This window comes from Carettochelys insculpta, chromosome 19 (genome assembly GCF_033958435.1).
Source record: "Carettochelys insculpta isolate YL-2023 chromosome 19, ASM3395843v1, whole genome shotgun sequence".
Lineage (NCBI taxonomy): Eukaryota > Metazoa > Chordata > Testudines > Carettochelyidae > Carettochelys > Carettochelys insculpta.
The window spans coordinates 7,825,638-7,847,244 of NC_134155.1; the positions used below are offsets into that span (position 1 = coordinate 7,825,638).

Consider the following 21,607-nt stretch of genomic DNA (forward strand, 5'->3'; position numbering starts at 1 on the left):
TAACCCTTGATCAAGTAAGCCGTCCTTACCTACCCATGCAATCCCAGTTATTTTTGTGATGGTGAAAATCCTGCCTAACCAGGCCATAAAGACACCAAGCTTTTGGTTTAAAAAACCCCAAACAGTCTTGGGATTAGCAATTTAACAGTGTTGTAACTAAGGAATAAATATAATGGCCTTGTGTTACATACCTAATATGCAAACCGTACCTGTTGTGCCTTCAGATAGTGCGCTACAAAGTGCTGCTGTAGTTTCTCATTGGCATAGTTAATACAGAGCTGTTCCAAGTTGTTATCGGGAAAAGATTCAAAACCATAAACGTCCAACAAACCTGGAGAAATAGGGAAAATATTTCTTACTCATCAGGTCTTGGGTCTACAAAAATATTTATATTCTACACGTGAATTAAAAGGGACTGGAAATTGTACCTATAAAGTTGGTCCACACAGTAGAATCAGCATAGATACTTCTGTTTATCACTGAAACCAGCCAGTCAAATAACCTGTAAACACAAACCCTGATTAACTAAAAAGATTTATATTTTTAAGATAGGTGTTCAGCTGATTTGTGTTGGCCAGTGATTTTTTTTCTGACTCCTTCTATTACTGTCAGTACAGGTTGAACCTCTCTCTCGTCTGGCACCCTTGTAACCTGATAGGCACCAAACACGAGAATTTGCTGGACCACAGGAGGTCAATATTGTCTAGCACATGGGTTCCCAATCTGGGGTGTGTGAAGAAATTCCAGGGGGCGCAAGGCAACCCAGTGCTCCCCCGTCCCCCAGTCCATCCTAAGAAAGAACCGGCCTTTGCTTCTGGCTCTCAGGCCCTGCCATTTTACATGGGCAACTGGTACATCTGCTATAAAAAGCAGGCAGCCAGCAAAGACCCGCATGGAGCTAGCTGCCTCCTGCAAAGGGGAGTAAGTGTGGGTTGGGGAGAAGAGCAGGAGGAGAAGAAAATGGGGTTAGATGGGGGCTGGGGGTGCCTGGTTTGGGGAAGGGCGATGGAGTATGGGGCGGGGTGGGGAGGGGGGGGGGAAGAGGGTACCTGGCTTTGAGGGAGTGGAGCTTGGGCAGCTGACTTGCAGGGCTCATGGGGCTTGGGCAGCTCGGGCTGGTAGGCGGACGGTTGGCCCCAGCAGTGCGGGGCTTGGTCAGCTTGAATGGGCGGCTCTGGCAGCACAGGGCTCAGGTGGGCGGGTAGCTGGTGCAGGCAGCTCTGGCACAGGGCTCAGGCAGCTGGCCAGCTGGGGCTGCACCAGGTGCCGACAAAGGGCCAAGAAAAACTATTTGTGCTTATTTTTAATTTCAAATACCATTTTGATATCAAGTTTGTGTGTTTATTTTAAATTACAAATTGAATTTTTTGTTAAAAGGGGGGTTGGATGATGGTCAAAAAGAGGTGGGGGGGGGCGTGAGGATGTCTCAAAAATCATAAGCGGGGGCATGATGCTGAAAAGTTTGGGAACTACTGGTCTAGCATGTTACCAACACTTCTACTGTTTACTGGGCTCTGAGAGGACATTTAGGGGTAAGTTAGAGCTAAATAATATCACAGAACACTGAGCCAGGACTATGAGCTGTAAACAAGCTTTATGGGACCACAGGAAACTTGGCTACACCCCCTGTATGTGGCCATCCAGCTAGCTAAAATCATGTCTGATTATAGATGTTGCCAGACAAGAGAGTTCTGGATTAGAGACGTTCAACCTGTATCACTATATTTATACAGCTTCACCCATTGCCCCAGTAGTTAAACTAAATTTTTATGGCATTCAAGGTATGCCATATATGTCTGAATACAATTAAGAGAACTGCTGAAGCAAATGAAGATCCCATACACCCCTGCCACTAAAATTAAATTTAATTGTGTCTAACGAGTTTGAAGAGCAGAGATTATCCTGTCGTAAGTGAGCACAAGGTCAAGATCCTATGCCATCATTTGGTTCACTTTCCTCCCACCAAACTCCGTAAAACTAGAGGAAGTTTAGCAGATTAGCACACATATTTAGGCACTGCTCTGCTCAGCACTGCAATGGTTAACTGATTTGGGAGCCAATGGCCCTTTTGAAAATGGTAACCCTCATGGGCCTGATTCAGTTAGGGATAGCAGGCCTTATTGTGCCTACTTTACATCTTATATTGTCTCATGCAAATCAAAAGGTATGTCCCTGAGAGTGAAGGCAGAACTTGATCTGAAGTTTCTTCAGGACGCTATTTATTTTTAAATCACCTATACTAGGTTTTCTTCCCTCTCTGACTGCAGTAGGGCTGGCCATGCAGCCTCATTGTGCTAGGAGCAGCACAAACACAACACCATTTCCCCCGCAAAAAGCTTACAATCCAAGCTTCCTGTCACAGAGTGAGTTATGTGTAAAGCCCTTTATGTATGCAGAACTTGTGGTAAGATCAGGGTCTCAAGGAGGGAGGAGAGACAGGATATACACATTTTTCTCCTGTGCTTATCCAAAGGTAAAAGCACACAGGGCTGTTAAGAAAATGGATATGAAGAAATAATTTTCACAGCACTGATCCATGTAGTCCAACTACTTTAACTTTGGATATAGATGTATCTATTGCTATACAGATCTAATGCTGCATCTTAAGAATAAAATTGTTTAGTTGTTGCACAAGTTAGTTTCATTCCCACTTTCAAAACATCTTGAGTCAAATAGATCCAGTGAGGACAGTTACCGAGGGACTCCTGAGCTTCTTCATAGTGTAAAGCCATGTCTCCATTACCTGAAATATTGACCATTTAGGGTTGAGCTTCCATGGTTTGATTTTGTGCACCTGATCGAGACACGCAAACTCAACCCTTGAACTCCTCACTATTGTGAGGAGTAAGAGAGGTCAATGGGAGAAATGCTCCTGTCGACCTCTCAGTGAGCACGGTCAGGTAAGTCAACTGCAGATAAGTCGATTCCATCTATGCCATTGTGGTAGCTAGAATTGCCTATCTGCAAACCGACTTATTTGCCTAGTGCAGACCAAGCCTGAGTCACACTTTAAATGCATTTAAATTCTATTAGTGATTGCACAGATCACTTCTCCTCCCCATTTGTAATTGCACAATGTCCATATAATCAATTGTGTGTTTGTCAGAGAGTGGAAAAACAGTTATTTTCAGTTGTCTTAAGAAGTTTCACAGATGAAACTGAAAAGCCAATGCCATGAAATAAGAGTTGGGAAAGTGCTGACACACTATGTATTTTTAAAAGATGTTTTATACACATGAAACTATGAGCAAATTGAAACTCCAAAAACATCCTCAAATGTTGAAACATGTGGGAGATAAAACTTAGCTGATTAGAAATGTTCTTGAACAGACAGCACACGACAAGCTTTCCAGGGACAAGTACATGTAATCATGCTAAATCAGCTGCAGATAAGTAGAAATGACTGGCTGGACTGGGATAAAACCCAGTCAGTCCCATTGTGAAAGTAAACTGTGACATGTACTAGCTAAACCTTGCATAGGCAATCATGCAACACTGCTGACGGAACTTACTTAGCATAGATAACTTTGGCCAGGCAGTCCCTTCGTGTTTCACATTCTGATCTGGAACACGGTTTCTTGAAGACTTGTTGCTGTTTTCCAGCTGTTATAATTCGAATTCTTAGTGTTTCCAGCAGCTCCTCTACTGATACTTTTAGCAAGTTTGCAGTTGTCTTTGCAAAGCCTTTTTCAAACAGCCAAGGAAGTATCAGATGAATATAACCTGTGTTTTTATTAAAATCCAAGAACCTCCAGAAATGTGCATCAAAAAGTTGCCTTTAGGTTGCCCATACGGGACATGTTTTTACTTTTAAAACAGAATTTTGTAAGAATTTTAGTTTCTAATTTTGAACACCCACTAAATTTACTCCAAGTTGCCAGTGCTCAATAATGGTTTTTTAAAAAACAATCCCCCTTTATTTAATGGGAAGAAAGATTCTTTCGAAGATGGGGTTTACTTTTGAAAGAGCAGCGTCTACGCTGGCTTTCTTCTTTAGAAAGAAACTCTTTTGAAATTAGAATATCCAAATGAGGTGCCAAATATGCAAATTTATACCTCATTTGCATTTTCGATTTACCTCACTTGCATACCTCCTTCGAAAGAGGAATGCAAGTATAGACGCACCCCAGTAGTTACAGAAGAGGAAAGTAAAACACTAAAGCTCTGCAGGTTGAGGCCTCACCTTTAGCATTATCTTCTGGTTCACAAGGCTGGGATTCATCTGCTGACTCCAAGAACCGAATGTTACCCAGGTGCAGAAGTCCTGCTAAGATCTGCAACATAAATTGGCACTTGAACTCTGGAGTTCAGGTTCACCCCTCATTGTTGAAGGCACTTGGGTTCCAAATACCCCAGGGCAGCAGCTAACACAGTTGCACAAATGTGCAAGCTAGAAATCATTTGAAAGAAGCTGCCATTATTTTTAAGAACACAAAGTTAGTTCCTGATCCTGCACTATTGAAGGAAATGCAAATTCTACTATTTACTTCACTGAGAGCAGAATTGAGCTGTGAGAAGTTGACTTTTACAGTTTAGATCGAGGTGGGCAATCATTTTTGATGGGGGTGGGCATTCCGAGAATTTGGGCAGCGGTCATGGGCTGCACTCTTCTATGATATTAATGGAGAGGGTGCGGGGCCTGGGATGGAGGTTGGGTGAAGAAGGGAACTCCAGGCAGGGGATTAGGGTGCAGGAGGAGAGGTGTGGTCTGGGAGGAGGTTTGGGTGAAGAAGGCAGTTGTGACTGGGAGCAAAGGGTTGCGGTGCAAGAGCTGGGAGGGGGGCTGGGTGCAGGAAAGGATTCTGATCTAAGGGAGGGGTGTAGGAGGCAGTGCATGGTCTGGGAAGTAGTTTGAACACAGGCAGAGAGGTGGGGTGCCAAGTGCAGGCTCTGGCCAGGAGCTGCTTATCATAGGTGGCTTCCAGCTGATGGCCCACTGGGCCCCTTGGATGTGCTTCTTGGCTGCTTCAACCTCACATGCTGATCGGAGTAGCCGGCTGCTGTGCGTATCTCTGCACCGCGCACTCCTTGAAGATGGGGGCAGTGGATCTCTGTGTGCTGCACACGCCCACAAGCAGCACACCAACAACTCCAGTGGTCCAGTTTCCAGCCAATGGGAGCCACAAGGATTGGGCTGGGGAAGAATTACTGGATGCTGTGCAAGGGACAAGGAATTCCCATCTTCCCCAGCCCAGCTGTGACTAGCAGCTGAACCAGGTGCAGGGTAGGAGCCACCAGCTGGGTCTTCATGGCTCACAGTGATTCACCTGTCTACTGCCTGCTCTGAGCAACTAAAACATCCTGCTGGGGAGGGTCACCTGACCACTCTCATCACTTTCCTTTGCTCCCCTCCCGCATCTGGAAGTCATTTTTTTCTGCAGGGAAGCAAAGAATTCAGTGGGGGACAAATCTTGCCCATGAGCAGAATTCCTCCAGGCATAAGATCATTAGTTTCAAAGGTGAGTTTACACATATTGCAGGGTTTTTTTCCATCTGACCTTAAAAATATTGTTCTGTGTGGAGCTGTCAATGCCCAAATGAAACATTGCCTCTCTGGTCACCTCAAAGCAATCCTCTGTAAAGCCAAATAAGTGACATTAAAATCAAAGCCAGAAACACAAGCAAGCCACCAAACACCACTCTCACCTTTTCCAAAGGGGCTTATAGACAGTAGCTCTGAAATTTTTAGTTGGGCGCCCCTTTGAAAGTACCAGCTAAAAGCATAAGAACATCTGATTTGACAAAACAAAGGAGCAGAAATTATACTAGTGTCACTGAATGACTTTATATTAAATATAATATTGAGCCTTTGCAGGTCTCAGAGATTAGGTAGCAAATTCTTGAAGCAGCCAGAGATCACACGAGGTTTATAAAACTTAATCTGAGAGAGATGCAGAGGTCCTGGATCTGGACTTGCTATTCTGTGCTCAGTAATAGTTCTTAACGGTGTCAAGTGAAATCTGAAGAGCGGCAAAATCATGCAGGTGGCTTTGCAAAAATGAACATAAATCCAATGTACCAGAGCCATAAGTCTCTTGAGTAATTTTTCTTCCTTAAGACTCTACTCCCAGGCTGTTAATATTTTATGTGCAACAGTTTAAGCTTTCATAACAATTCCAGTTGTCAACTTTAAATCTCACCTTCCAGTGTTCTTTCGGAATTTGGCAGCCAGGAGAAATCGGCCTCCTCAGGCAGGTTCCACTCTAGTCGTTCATCCTTTGTGGCACCCTTCATGATCTTGAAACAAAAATAGAGATTTCTGAATCCTTCCGTAGTATGAAGCAACATAAATGACAAAGTAGTGATCAGCAGACTAGGAACATACTAATAGGATCGTTACACTAGAGTCAGAAAAATGAATTCAACCATAAGTTAAAAAAAGAACTGAAGGGTTCTAAACAATAGGAGTTGCAAGTTGATATTCTGCCAGATCTACTGATTCTATCATAAATGTACTTTAGAAACACCCAGATAAATTAATCCAGCACAAACCTGATAAAAAATATGGAAGTTCCTTTCACGTGGCGCCTGATAAGCAACTCTGGTCTTCTCCAATAGAAATGTTTGAATGGAAGCACTAGTCAGATGATGTGATCTAAAGAAATAAACATTTCAGTATATAACCTTAAAAACAGAAGTCCTGTGGACATCCTGTTGTCACATACCATGCAAGGTACCCCATGTCATTTAATTCTATTGTAAACTTCTGGTTTCTTTACTTTATTAAAAATAATGTGGGAGTGTTCTTAAATTAATTTGCCATGCAACTGCAGCATAGTCCATTTGCACGGTCTTCTGCACTGAAGAGCTCTCTTTGCAAGATAGATGTCCTTTATGTACTGACAATGTACTAGGTAAAGTCAGGAAATGCAAAGTCAACCTAATTTGCCAAGGTATGTTACAAACAACAATCCACTTTTTCTGTGGAATTCCAGACACACGTGTGTGCGAGAAGAAAAAGTTGTGAAGGTTGAAAACAAAAAAACATCAACAACAACAAACCCACAGCTTGAGCATTTTATGTAATGAAGAATACCTGTTTAACTGAAGCTGGATATATTTTCCAAAGCGGCTACTGTTGTTATTCCGCAGAGTACATGCATTTCCTGTGAAGTTACCAGGAGTGAGGACACACAAAGTAGAATTATTTTCCAATAAATGGGGGGCAGCGTTTGAGGGAAATCAACCAACAAACAAGAACAACCACAACAACCACCCAAAACCAAAAAACAGAACTGGTTTTACTCTTCCACAAATACATAGGATCATTTATATGCTGCTTAAGTATTTCAGCAGTGATTTTTAAAGCGGTCTTTTAAGATGGCAATGGTGTAGCTTTGTACAAAATTTAACAAAAAAAACCCTCTTCAATATAGTCATGGTTTTGTTTTCCCTTAATATTGACATAAAACGGTCTTTACCAAAAGCTTCCATAACAGGGTTAGAGTCCAGAACTCTCTTCTCTATCCTCTCCACTGTTTCATTGCCTTTCAGAGAGGTGGACGAAGCAGCAACAGTCGCATAAAATTTCATAAGACAGCGGGATGTCCAAGTCTAAAAAGAGAATCTTGACTATAGGCCTGTGTCTGCTCTCACATTATTAATTTGAGGCAAGTCCGTGACAAGAACTTTGGCTATTAGAAAACAGAATTACACACCTAGCAATTGTGTTGAGAAAAGTAATATTTTCTAGGTTTACAGCATAAGCTTGAGTGCCTTGCTGGATGAGGGTCTTGCACGAAAAATTAAGGAAAAGCATAGACAGAACTGACAGCTATTTTGTTAAGACAGCTGTAGGTCACATGCGCTTTGCTTAAGTGCTTTGCCAAGCAAAAAGGCGTCAAGGATCAGAGCTAGAAGCTGAACTCTTTAAATCATGTGGGTGTTTTGACATCTGGGGCTTACGTTAAATCATATCTACTCCTTACAAAGGGCCACACTCAGCTACCCTTATCTTGATTTCAGCAGGAATATTACTCAACTGGAGTTTTACTCTATCAGGGTCCAGAAAGCAGATATGATCCAGAAAATAGTTTTACTGAGCATGGCCCATTTGAATCTCATCAGCATGCACTCCTGCCTCCCTCAGTACAATAATGGCATATAGCTTCCTGTAGTATTTTGTACCAGTTGCATTTGTGTTTCTCTCTTCCTTCTTCAAATTTGAGAGCTTCCTGAAGTGCTTTGTACCATACAGGTCGAACCTCTCTAGCCCAGAACTTTCTCATCCAGCAACATCCATAATCTGGCATGATTTTAGATAACCACACAACCACTTATCTTGTTTGTAATCAAGTTTCCCATAGTCCCATAAAGTTCATTTACAGCCAGCAGTCCTGGCTCTCATTGTTCTGGGCTGTTATTTAGCTGTAATTTACCCCTAAATGTCTTCTAAAAGCCCAGTCAGAAGTGGAAATGTTGGTAATGCTGCTAGACAATACTGATGTCCTGTCAGCAAATTCAGTGGTTCAACAGGTGCTGGACTGGAGAGGTTCAACCTGTACTAACATCTCAGAACATGTTTGCAACGCCAGAACAGTGGTCTGATTAAAAAGAGAAGACGAAATTGCTCACATCCTATGCTTACCTTCCCAGCACCACTTTCACCACTAACAATTATAGACTGGTTTATTGGTTCAATCTGGCTTTCAACATTTCTGTAAGTCTGTTCGGCCACAGCAAAAATATGAGGTTTCAGCTCCTAACAACAAAGAGAGTGAACATATTGTTTGACAAGGAAACCAGTTATGTTTGAAACTCAGCAGATTCTATTACGTAATCCTTGACAGCCCAGGAAGGTAAGGAAATCTAGCTGGCCAGAAAAATTTTGGGCCCATGAAACAGAAGCAGGAGGAGAGGCTATGTAACCGAAGGACATATGACAAAAATCAGAACTAAGAGTTTCTGACTAAGCCTCATGCTCAGTTCACTAGACTGCACTGTCTCTTCCTCCAATTGATTTAAGAATTAGAGCAGAGAAATATCAACCACATCTTTTCTTCTACACACAGGCCCACCACCTGGGCTGGTGAAGGGGCAGGCCAGTTGATGGGGGAGGGAGGGGCAGTTGCCCCCAGGCCTGGCCTTTCAAAGGGGCCTGGAGTTCCAGCCACTGCTGCTGCCAAAGTAGCAATGGCAGCTGTAGCTTTGCGCTCTTTTGAATTACTGCAGCAGTGTAGCTCTGTCTGCCCACATCTAGGAGGAGTCAGGAGCGCAGCGCTGGAGCCCCAGCAGTGCTGAAGGCCAAATGCCCTAGGCCCTGCCCCTTCTGTCACTGGCCACACCCCCTCCAGGGCACACAGCTTGGCCCCCTTCCCACCTTGCCCTGGGGCCCAAGGCAACTCTTAGCAGCACTGGGGTGAGGGGTAAAGAAGACGGGGGGAACTGCTCCAGGGCTCAGCAATACAAAGGGCTCGGAGCTCCTGGCCACTGGGCCCTTTAAACTGCAGCAGGAGCCCCACATGGTAATGCCTAATCCCAGCTCTGTCTCTTCCACCCAAGGCCCTGCCTCTTCCAGGAGCTTGGAGTAAGTTCTCCCCATCCTTCTTTGCCCAGGGGCTCAGTGAGGCTGTCCATCCTGACGTCTACATACAGCTTTATTTTAGTTTATAACACTAAAATTGGAGACATGCATTAACTCTAGGAATGAACTTGGCAAACATAAGTGGGGAGGGAGAAGGTGGCAAAAATTGCACAGGATTTTAAAAGATCCCTGCAGAATAAACACATAATTTAGATACAAGTGGTTCTAACACAGCAAGTGTGGTTTATTAGTTCAGATTTGGATGGCTTACTTTCTTTCGCTTTGTAGAAGAACAGAGGCCATCATTACCTGGGGCCGAAGTGCAGTGTGATACTCCTTCATGAGTTCAGCCGAATAGAGGCGGCAGATGGGTTGAAATGGATTTACAGCCACAAGACTGCAGCCAGCTTTTGTATAAAACACATCTACTGTGTACCTTGCTTGCAGACATTTCAGCACTGAAACAAACATGTTTTCTATTAGCAACTGTTGGAAACAAATGTATTTTGTTTTCTGTAGTCCTGTTTGTTTAAGACATCTTTAGGCAAATGCTATTTTTTCCTATTCACAGATTGACCACTGTAAAAAAAAAAAAAAAAAATCAAATAAAAATTTCTAGCATGTCATGTCTACCAAGAAGTGGAGTTTACCCACAAAAGATCATGACCTAATACATGACCTTTAAGATTCCACAGGATTATTTGTTATTTGTGAAGCTGCAGACCAACATAGCTAGCCCTCTGAAACTACTCCACTTATAGGTTCATTTCCTCAAGAACAAGAGCATAAAGAACGCCATATAGGACTGTATATTATTTATTATGCATCCTCATTATTGGTTTGCACATATACAGCCCTGGAGGATGAATCATCTCTTCATTTACAGAACAAAGAGAAAGCAGTGGAGAATTCTCCACACTGTACAATCACTTTTGCTTCATCTCAGTCTACAAAGGACTATTATTAAAGTTAAGTGAAGACTGTAGTATCCAACCCCAATTTCAAACCTCGGCTTCTCTGCTAAAACGATTACAGTAAGGGGTCTTTATTCTTTGTGAGGGTGTCTTGAGATGAGTAAATCCGTTAATAGAAAATGGACTGAGCACAAAATCCTTTTCTGCACTCCATGTAAGAGACATCCAATGCCAACCACTACCAATTCAAGGTGCGTTTGAACCAGTGACATAGATTAAAGCTTTTGTGTTTATATCTTCATTGCTAGACTGGTGTGGGTTTAAAGCAACACAAAGGAATACTGATCAAGCCAAGTTTAAAGACTGATCTCAAGTTAACAGGAATCTTTCCATTGATTTTAACAGACTCTAGATCATGTCCAGTGGTACTATTTTCATGCTAGCACTACCATGATCAGAACAGCTGACCACACTACATGTTATATGCAGTATTGTAGCTGTGTTGGTCATGGATATCAGAGAAGCAAGGTGGGGGAGGTAATATATTTCAGTGATGATATCTTAACTATGTTGAAGTTGCTTGAAGAAAAGATAACACCTCATCCACCTGGACACAGTGTATGTTGACAGTTATTTATTATGTCAAGGAACCTTTCAGAAGATGCTTCTGATGGCCACAAATACTGACCTGTTGTTGTGGTTACAGGATTAACTTTGGTGAGGTCATCTAAGAGATGCAATTTATCTTCATCACTCAGAAAAGCTCTAACCTCTTCTTTAAATGAGTCATTGAGCTCATTCTGGACGGCAGGATCTCTCGTTGGGCCATTCACCTGGGATGCACAGATAAAAGCTAATATCAATAAGAGAGTGAACAAGAGTGGACTTTCACCTCTTCCACTGCAGTTTAAAGTCCCTTTCCAGCTTCCAAATACCAGAGATTTAAGTTCAGTCTTAGCAAGAAATACAAAATTCAGCACATTTTTACTGCAGCCCCTCTCTACCCAGGCAGTATTTTTTTAAAACAAAAATGATTACCTCGGAAATTCTCCTTCAGTCTTAGACATGCTTTAGAAGGTGTTTATTTGATGCATGAGAGATCGTGAACGAATGACAGTGGCCGAAGACAATGACTGAATTTCTCTCTGGTGTAATTCTGACTCGAGGAATGACAATATGGATAAATGTGTCTCTAGATCAGTGTTCCCTGTAAGCTGAGCATTTGGGCAGCTGCCCAGGAGAGATTCAGGTGCCAAACAGCTGATTAGCAGAGCACCCATAGTCAGCAGTGTGTGTTTCTATTAGTGGTGCTTATCTGCATGTGCCATGGTGCACATAACATTTATTTTGTGCATGGATGGAAAGCATTCGAGGGAACACTGCTCTAGATGTATACCCCTTGGTGTTAGCAACTTTGTGATTCCTTAAGAACAGATACACTCACACAGGGGTTCATGCGCAGGAAATTTTGATGCCTCTGAATAAGCATATACTCAAGATAGGACTCGTGGGCTGTGCTTACCCGTGCCGTTTCCACAGTCTGGAAGATGCTAATGAGGCATGGATGTAAATTTCCCATGCCTCACTAGCATATGGCCACATGAGTCAGAGTCCAGAAGAAGCTCTTACGGACTCCAAAATACACGTGCAGATGCACAGACCGCGGGGATCTTCCGGAAGGAAGCCCTTCTTTTGGAAGTCCCCTCTTCTACAAGATCTTTCCTTCTGGAAGATCCCTGTGGGTCGGGCATCTGAACAAGTATTTTGGAGTCCGTAAGAACTTCTTCCACACTCAAAATCACGTGGCCATATGCTAATGAGGTGCAGGAAATTTATACCCATGCCTCATTAGCATCTTCCAGGCTCCTCATTACCATACTGCTTCCAGAAGAAGTGGCATATGTAGACACAGCCAGAAGATGGTCTATTGGCCTTAATAGCTGGTACATGGATCATACTTGTTGTGAGAAATGCTAATCCAAATGGAGATTCCCCAGCTTGAATTTTTGAGAGCCAAACCTGATGTTCCACAATTATGGTTTTGTGAGGTGTATCTTTTATACACAATGTGCCCATCTGGAGAGCTGAATGGAGGGGTTATATTACTTTGCCAGCAACAAACCACAATTTGGTCCTCTGCATATAATGTGCTCTACACACTGGGCTCTAGTATCCTTGAAAACGCTGCTTGGAAAGTCACTTGTTTTTTTAAGCTTACATAATAGTAAGCACGGCCAGTAGAAACAGGATTCAGGCACTTGTTTTTGCATTCCTTCCTGCAGCCATTCTTTCTTGTTCCTTCTCTCTCCTTCTCCCTCCAGTTATGTAACCGACTTACAAGTTGACCAAGTGTTAACACCAACAAGCTGCTGATACAGTTTGCAAATATAATTTGTTAACTGATCTCAGTAGCACTCAAAATGGACAAATAACATCCTCTAAATACCTCTTGCACACATGGCTCTGAAGGAATAAGAATTCAAACTGAAAATAATAATCCCTCACAATTAATATATGCACTTAGAGATGTCCAATCTCTATCCAGACTTCATATAACTGGATTTAAAGTCATCCACAATTCTACAGAGTATCAGTACAAATTTGCTTACCAATAAAATTCAACGAGAAGAGAGTTGGCCAAATGTGGACATGAACATGGTTTTCATTATCATAGCATGTATGAGCATTAGCAGACCCATGTATTCACAGCTAGACATGCTGAACTACACAAAAGCCAAATTCTGCTCTTCAGATCGTATTAGAGCTTTCATTACGGCATGAATCCTCTTCGCTGTAAGGATAGAACCGCACTTCTAAGGAAGGACAGCAAAGCCCTCAATTTTTGCTGGAAAAAACGTTTGGAAGATCTTCTTAACCTTAACTCCACGGTTGCAGATGAATCCCTTGAGCAAATCCCCCAACAACCTCCTAGGGATGAATTTGGAGACCCTCTCAATTTGCATGAGGTGAACAAGGACCTTAACCACATTAAGAACAACAAGGCAATAAGTCCGGGTGGGATTCCCACTGAAATCATTAAAGATGGCAGACCACAGCTAATTCGGCAGCTTTGCCAGCTCATCCTTAAAAAGAGATACCTAGTGAAATGAGGGACGCCCGATTGTCACCCTTTTCAGGAAAGAAGATTAAGAGGACTGTGGAAACTACCTTGGTATCTCTCTCCCTGCCACGGCACGCAAAGTTGTGGCACAGATCCTTGCAACTCACCTTCTGCCCTTGTCAGAAGAAATTCTGCCAGAGGCACAGAATAAAAGACATGAGGAAGCAGAGACTGGCTTTCAATCATGGTCAACAGCCTTCTGCCATACCTTGAAACATCCATCCTCACTGTAATAGGACTTGTGGTTCTATTAAAGATAGGCCTTATCAGCCACCTAAGGATCCACAATTCCCACAGATGATCACACTCGGTAATGAGTGATCACCATCATCACTAGAGCTTTGTTGTGGTTAATTCCCCATCTGCAGGGAAACATGCCTCATTCTTCCCTGCCCTCTCATTTGTTTAATGTTTATGGTACATAGTACAGCCAGCTCTGCAGTGGAGTTTTAAATCCTGGAAAAGAACTTGTTGATAACTTGTATTAGGTAGCCCAAATTTCCTGTATTCACTGCAATCTATTGCTATGTATGGATAAAAGCAAAAAATATTCGAGAATATAACACCTCTTAAAAACCCTGGACAGAGGGGAAAAGTGTACATTTTAACAGTGTTACTGAAAGATTAATTTGAATGAAGCTGATTAAAAATAGCAACAGTCTAGTGTAAGCTTACAATTTCCAAATGTAGTTGGCTACATGTCTAAATGCGGACACACATAAATTAACAAACTGCCAATAGTCTTACTCATGTAATCAGCAACATGTAAAAACACACTCTTAAATAACACAGACCTTAAACTTATCAAATCTAGTGGGTCGATATTACCCAGAGGTTGTTGATAAATGTGTGGAGCAGCTGCATGGCAAAAGTGAGAGAAAACTTCAGCAGTGTCCTATGGTGTATCACAACTAATTGAACTGCAATCCAGAATTATTTCAGGACAAGAAGTTTAAATTAGCAAAGACAAACAATACTGGAGCTTGACTTTACCTGTTTGGGCATGCTACACAGTTTCCTGATGTTAGATATAGCTGAATTTGTAACACTCTATAAACAGAACTTCTGGGTAGCAGAGTTGATACAGTGAAGGCTTTCAGACTAGATGATCTTGTTCAAGTCAAATCAGAGGTCCTGAAAGAAATTAACTTGGTTATTTCAGAAAGAGTAATGCAAACCACATAATCCAAGGCTCGGGCCCCTCTCTCAGGGCGAACCCATTCCAGGGCGCCCTACCCTTCACAAAGAAAAGAGAACTCTCCCCGGCGCTCCCGCTGGCTTCTCCAGGATTGGTTGTGTTAACGCACCGAACGCCTCACGGCGCCCATCTCCACCACTCCGGATTCAGGGATCTGAACCCGACTCCCTTTCAATCGGCTGAGGGCAACGGAGGCCATCGCCTGTCTTGTTATGGTATGTGATGGTACCCAAGAAAACTTGTCCACTGACTCGAACTCGGCCTCTTCACTCAGATCCAACTCCTTCGCCAGGGCTGTCTCTCCTATGGGGCCAATTGTTTCCAGACTCGCCTGGTAGAGAGGAGCCTAAAGCCTGTACTCAAGCATGGATTTAATCTTCTCCAGAGAAGCCAGCCCCAGAATACAGAGTTAGTTAACACTGGAGCTAGCTAGCTTGCTTATATATGTTGTTACACTGGGGTGGGCAAAATATGGCCCGTGCGCTGCATTCAGCCCACCAAGATCCTCTGGGCCACTAAAAGTCCCACAGCTCAGCGGGGCACCCACGGCCCCAGCCGCGCAGCTCCTGGAACTGGTCAGCTGCTACTAGCAAGTGTGTCTCTGTACACCACAGGACTGGGGGAGAGGATATGGGACAGCAGATCTCTAGGTGCTGCCTGAGCCCACAAGCAATGCCCCTACAGCTCCCATTGGTTGGTTTCCTGCCAGTGGGAGATGTGGGGATAGAGTGGGGGCAGGGTGAAGAGACCTGCTGTCCCCCCTCCTCCAAGGGGTGTGCAAAATGTGTTAGCTAGCCACAGCTGGCTGCTTTGAGTAACATGGGGCTACTAAGACATGCAGGCAGCCTGATTGTCTGTCTGCATGCCCTACCGGCTAAGAGCCACCTATGGTAAGCGCCTCCTGTCCAGGAAAAGAGCCTTCCCTTTGCACTCCAACGTCCTGCCCCAGATAAGAACTCTCCTGCACCTAAACTCCATCTCAGGCTCCACACATGCTCCATTAATTAGCCCTGGGGGGGAACTCTACAATTGTTGCATTTGGATTTGTAGTAAAATTGTAGAATGCCCCCAGGTCTAACGCATATAATAGAAAAGAGCAACCAGAGACCACTTACCAAAATTCTTGGAGTGGCTCCTCCGCAAAAATTGTTGCCCATCCCTGCGTTACACTAGTAATAATAATATTTGGTTTACTCTCAAGCAACCAAATTCAAGCAGCCTTGATCTCTGAAGGGTTTTTTTTTTTAAATCTACTACTCGTAACATGTGAGCTCTACCAAGTTATACTGCTCCAGTCGTAAAAAGACGGGGAATAAAGTATTTCCAGCCATGAGGTTAAAAAAAGGAAACTGAATGAGCAGTAAGTGTCCTAAGTAGGAATCATGCAGAATGTAGAGCTAATTACCCTCCTCACTTAGCTGAAGAAATATTTTTAGTCAACTACGTAAACTTATAAAATCTTACTAATAGAGCTATTTTTGGGGCTCATTTAGATTACTAGTGGCCTATTAATCCAGCCCCCTTCTTTATTGCTTTAATCGGGCCAAATTCGTCACTGGTGTAATCTGTGGTTAACTGACATATGCTCATAATCCGTTCGACCCATCATCATTCAAATCATTTATCACTACTAGATGAGAGTGTCAAATCTAGTCTTGGTACTTTCACCAAAGGAGATTCCACTAACTGTCCTGGTATCTTGTCTCATTGTCCCAAACTAGTCTTACAATTCAGTTTGCCCTGATACTTTAACATATGTTCTCTACAGAAGCGTAGACACAGGGGTCTGCAACCTCCAGCTTCGGAGCCATATGCAGCTCCTTAAGGACTTCTTTGTGGCTCCTGACACTATAATTACAAAGTAGAAAATAAACCTTCCTGTTTATTGTTGATAAACTGTGAATGTCCTGCAGTAAACATGTATCACGTTACATATTTGTGTGTGTGTGTGTGTGTGTGTGTGTGTGTATGGTTTTTAAAATAGGACTTACAAATGTATGGTTTGACATTATTTATTAAGGACCGTCTCATATTCACTTGCATTGCAGCTCTTGAATTATGGAGTTTTTTTTAATTCTGTAAAAAAAAAAGTCTCTTCTTGCTATTTTGGTTGCTGACCCCAAACCTATAGCTACTGTTTGATTATTTCTAACCCATTTAATCCAGTCAGCAGACCAGACAAGCGTCTCCCTTGAAGACACCTGTGCACTGAACTCAATTGCAAGTGGTATCCTGTTTTTCACCCCGACTCCTCAGTGAATGTCAACTTATTAAACTCTTGGGATTCCCAAACAGGGTCAGAATCAATGTCTTCAAAGATGCATGATGTTGGGATACCAGACCAAAGTGTCCTGTTTCTAATAAATTCTGTACTGCATTGCCACATTCACTGTCAGATTAATTCTCAGATATCCAGGTGAATAACAGGATTGTATTAAGCATAACCAATTCATGAGCAAATAGCACAAGTCACTGTGGCCCAGATTCTCTTAAAAGGTACCTAGACACCTAGCTCCCATCGATTTAGGTGGGAGACTGAACAAAGTCTTTTAAGAAAGCTGGCCTATGAATTCAGGTCTCAGATTTCAATTCTGTTCCCACTGAAAATATTATATGTTTGCTGTTTACTTGAGTAGAAGTAGGTTCATGACCTAGCTGTGTATATTTAAGTGGATCTTCTCTAGTTCTCTGTACTCAGAGAAGGAAAAAACCAAAACTTCTTTTGCCAAAAGAGTTGCATGAACATTTATTATTACAAAATCAGTTCCTTGGCTTCTCTTGGATTAAGGGGAGTAAACCATATTGTAAATTCTTCAGAATGAAAATAAAAATTTGTTTATCTTCATTCCTGTGGTTACATCTGAGAGGAAAAGTTAGTGGGTCTGATAGTATCAGAGCATGTCAGAGCATTTTTGGACAGGGTGCGACTTTTGAAAGTTATGTCCCACAGCAAAAACAAGACATACTTGCTCATTACTGGCTTCATTTTGTTTCTGCTGAAATCCCAGGAAGTGTTCCTATTTACTTCAACTGAAATAAGGTTAAGCCCCCTTTTTCACTTTCTTGTTCCTGTTCTAGCAATGGAAAAATAATTGATTGTCTAGGCTCCAATAACTGTATCCATCCTAGATGGGTGAAATGATGTGATTTTAGTTTCATGTAAGTTGTGTTTAAAAATAACTTTAACGCTACACTGATCTTTAATTTGAAAGGTCTAGGGAACACATTATTAGGAGTTATGCACATAACTGTGTTATCCCCATCTGCACCTCTCCACCTTTTCCCACTATTAACATCTGTTAAGTCCTTTACAAACTACTGATTTAAATCTTACAAGCGGCTGAAACAGGAAAGGAGAGAGCAGTGCCAGTTTACAGATTATCAAACAAATGTCCAAGGTCACACAGCAAATCTGTGACACAACCAAAACCAGAATCTACATTTTCATCCCAATCTCATATTTTAACTATTAGATTATACTTCCAGCCAAGCATAATATCAAAACAATAGCTTTTCCTGACTACGCTGATGACATCTACTGCAAATGTTTTTTTTTAAAAGGGGAGGGTGTGCATCTTCTCCCTTGTGTTCAAAGTTAATTGTATTCTATCTTCAATTAACCTCTGAAGTAGGTTTTATTTAAATAAAAAGGTTTCCATGATTATATTTATATTCCAGCACACATGATTTAACCTTGACAAATTAACTTTTGTCTCTGAATTACAGGGTAGGTTTTGCTAGCATCTAGTTTTTAGTATTATCCTTCCCATGAGCAAAGGGCCACGTAAAAAACACAGACAACCTCTCTAATTCAGATATCTTACCAAAAAGGCACAAAGGAAACTGCAGTTTTATACTGCCTTTATAAAGTTTGTTTTACATACTACAGAAATAGAACTATATTCATCACAGTTATCTAATCTACACATGCATCCTGAATGTTTTTAGTCATTTTTAAATTTAAGGCATTTTTGCCGATTGTAATTATGATTTTTAGGCTTACACGAGCACACCCAAAGCCCTTCTGAGCTTGAAAGGTGTTTTTAAACACAGTCACTGACTGGTAAATGCTGTACATGGGGCTAGAACAGCAAGAGTTTACAATTCCACCTATCTAAAACGGCCTATAGTAGTCTCAGCAAGGTGACCCTGTTAGTCCTTAGCTTCACAAAAAAACAGGCAGTCCTGTAGCATCTTAAAGACCAACCAATTTATTTATTAGGTCGTCACCTTTCCTAGGTAAGACCCACTTATTCAAGTTTAAAGTAGATGGCCACCCACCCATCACCAATCTCTTTCTTATCACAGACTGAGTGAAGCTGTGCGGGGAATAAAGGGGAGTTTGGGCAGCTGGGGGCGAGACTTTACCCCTGGTACTCCTCCTCAGAGGCAAGGAGTGGATGTTAGAGGGCATAAATGGGGGGTAGAGACAAGCTGGGCTAAATAACCCTAATGTAGGACTCACCCGTTCCCCAGGGCGGCAAGGAGTCTCTGCAAGGAGGCAGGCGGGAAGCGGCAGATAGGGAGAGTCCCTGACGCAGCTGGAGGAGTAGGGGCGGAGGCTGTAGTTTGAATCCGGAGACGGGTACGGTCTCCACGGCTGCCAGCGCCCAGGGCGGCGCTGGGAAGAACAGCAACGCCCCAGCCTCGCCTACACCCTGCCCAGCGCCGCTCCCAGCCTGATCCAACAGCCGCTAGAACCACGTGGCGCAAGGAAGCCACATGGCTCCGGGTACAGCGCTCCCGTCCCTGCGGCGGGCCTGGAAGGAGGTGGGAACCCTGCCGGCAGCTATCTCTGGGTTAGGCGCTTCGTGGCAATTCCAGGGACGTTGCCCTGAATCTTTAACAGCAGTCGCTAATACTGAGGTGCCAGCACCATTTCCTGCCGAGTTTGTACTGCATGGGCCTGCACCAGTCATGTGCGCGTTTTGGTTACAAGAGGACTGGCAGCGCGGCTTTCTATTTCCAGGAGCCCCTACCTTTGCCTCAGTTTCTCCATCTGCAAAATGGCAGTCCCTGCCCCCAGAGAAGGCACCTTCATGATGAGTCTTCATTCGTTAGTATTTGCAAAGTGCCCACGACCCTCTAGAAGTGCTGAATAATTATTTTGTAATCTTTTCCATAATCCCGCTTTCAAAAGATAACCACGTTAAAAATAGTTTCAGAGGAATATGGGTGTTAGTCTTTCTTTTCCTTTGTGATACTGCAGTTCTGTGGCAACTTAGAGACTAACAGTTTTATTTATTAGGTCATGAGCTTTTGTGGTTGGCAGGTCTTACCCGCAAAAGCTGATCACCGAATAAACAAAATTGTTGGACTTTAAGCAGTTACAGGACTGCTTATTCACGCTTAAAATGTCATTTCCCACTGCACCAAAGACTTAAAGCAGATGCTTATCTTTAGGTGTGTGTGGGCCCATTTTCTTCATTAGGACTGTCCCAGGAAGTTCTATGCAGCTTTAGGATCTGCTAGGGCCCTAATTACTGATAGTAAATTATTACTCAGAACTAAAATTACATACATCTGTATTTTATGTGCTTATCTTCTAACTCAAACTTCAAGGTCATTGCAATCATGGTATCTCAATGTACCAGAACAGAAAGTGCCAAATGCTGCCTATGGACTGCAATATTACCATTGACATTAAAGAAAGCTGCCTTTAATGGAAACTGAAGGTACATATTTGAGGCTGGTGAACTTTGACCCTAAAAAAGCAAGTGCATCCTGTCCCTTTGTATTTAGAAGCCTGATGTGTATGAGGATTTAGGCAACTCCCATTCTCTCACATCCCTCCCTACATTTGGAAAGTGTAAGAGACCCTATAAAGACATAACAAGCAGTCCTGTAGCACTTTAAAGACTAACATGTATAATGTCAGGAGCTTTCATGGGCAAGACCCCATTCTAGGAATGGGGCTTTTAATAGCCACACTTTTCATTTTTACTGGATATCTTCCCTTGAAGGATCTTTAAATATTTAAAGCTTTTAAATAGTAGAGAATCTTTGGGATGATAACTCAATATTGCTTAGATGAGAATGGAGGAAATTTCTTAGATTAGGAACAGAAGAGATGTATTCCACATGTACACAGACACTCTCTAACAAAAAAAAAAGTTCTGTAGTGGTAAATTAATCAGGTTTTATTCTTTATATGAGTAGAAAGTAAGGGTGGGGCTCCTCTCCATTTATTTTTCCTGGTGGAAATATATGAAGTAGAAAAGGGGTTAAGTCAAGCATGCAGCCCATGAGCCTCATGCAGACCGACTGAATTTTTTTTCAGCCCAAGGGCTGGGAGCCAGTCAGCATGCAGAGCCCTGCCAGCAGCTGCAGACCTGTGGGCCCATCTGGATTGAGGGAACCCTAGCAGTCCTGGGGCTGGGAATTAGCTGAGGCAAACAGTATCCTAAATGTATATATAAATTAAAATTATATATGCAAATAATTTTACACATCAAGTGTTACTATTAATAAAATTATAAAACACTAAGTATTAAATTCTCAATTAATACTATAGTCAAGCAAAACCTGAAAAAACTAGTCAAGCAAAACCTGAAAAAACTATAAAATATACCTAAAACGTTATTGATAATAACGAAAAATAACTTTCCGATAGAAGTACCTTTTCTCTGGTGTTCCCGGAAGCTATCAGTTTTTATTTGTGCAGCCCTCAGCAGGTTTTGAGTTTGACATGCCTGGGTTAAGTTGAGCCTAGTGGGTGTCGAATCAGGCAACGAAGTAAAGTAGGCTGGTTCCCTTTATGATGAAAATGATCGCAGGAAACGGAGTCCTCGTTTACTTCTTCGGAGCTGGTTTTTGGCAGGCCACCACCGGAAGTAAAAGCACAGGGCGAA

The 21,607-nt window shown here is 42.6% G+C and overlaps 1 protein-coding gene across 3 annotated transcripts in view; it reads right to left on the minus strand.

The window, feature by feature from the left end:
- MYO19 (myosin XIX) overlaps window positions 1-19,359 on the minus strand; it is a 32,786-nt gene extending 13,427 nt beyond the window's left edge. Inside the window, exons 1-14 of one of the 3 annotated variants that reach the window (XM_075013544.1) lie at window positions 19,222-19,359; window positions 14,552-14,692; window positions 11,126-11,270; window positions 9,833-9,981; window positions 8,588-8,701; window positions 7,422-7,554; window positions 7,037-7,106; window positions 6,493-6,595; window positions 6,141-6,237; window positions 5,499-5,575; window positions 4,184-4,274; window positions 3,513-3,603; window positions 429-502; window positions 210-331 (exon numbers count right to left, since the gene is read on the minus strand). In XM_075013544.1, the coding sequence (XP_074869645.1) occupies window positions 210-331; window positions 429-502; window positions 3,513-3,603; window positions 4,184-4,274; window positions 5,499-5,575; window positions 6,141-6,237; window positions 6,493-6,595; window positions 7,037-7,106; window positions 7,422-7,554; window positions 8,588-8,701; window positions 9,833-9,981; window positions 11,126-11,270; window positions 14,552-14,563 (1,278 nt within the window). In that variant the 5' untranslated portion in view covers window positions 14,564-14,692; window positions 19,222-19,359. Of the gene's footprint in view, window positions 1-209; window positions 332-428; window positions 503-3,512; window positions 3,724-4,183; window positions 4,275-5,498; window positions 5,576-6,140; window positions 6,238-6,492; window positions 6,596-7,036; window positions 7,107-7,421; window positions 7,555-8,587; window positions 8,702-9,832; window positions 9,982-11,125; window positions 11,271-14,551; window positions 14,693-19,221 lie in introns of all 3 variants that reach the window. The other 2 variants (XM_075013543.1, XM_075013542.1) reach the window with 2 other exon arrangements.
- Window positions 19,360-21,607: the final 2,248 nt, after the last annotated feature.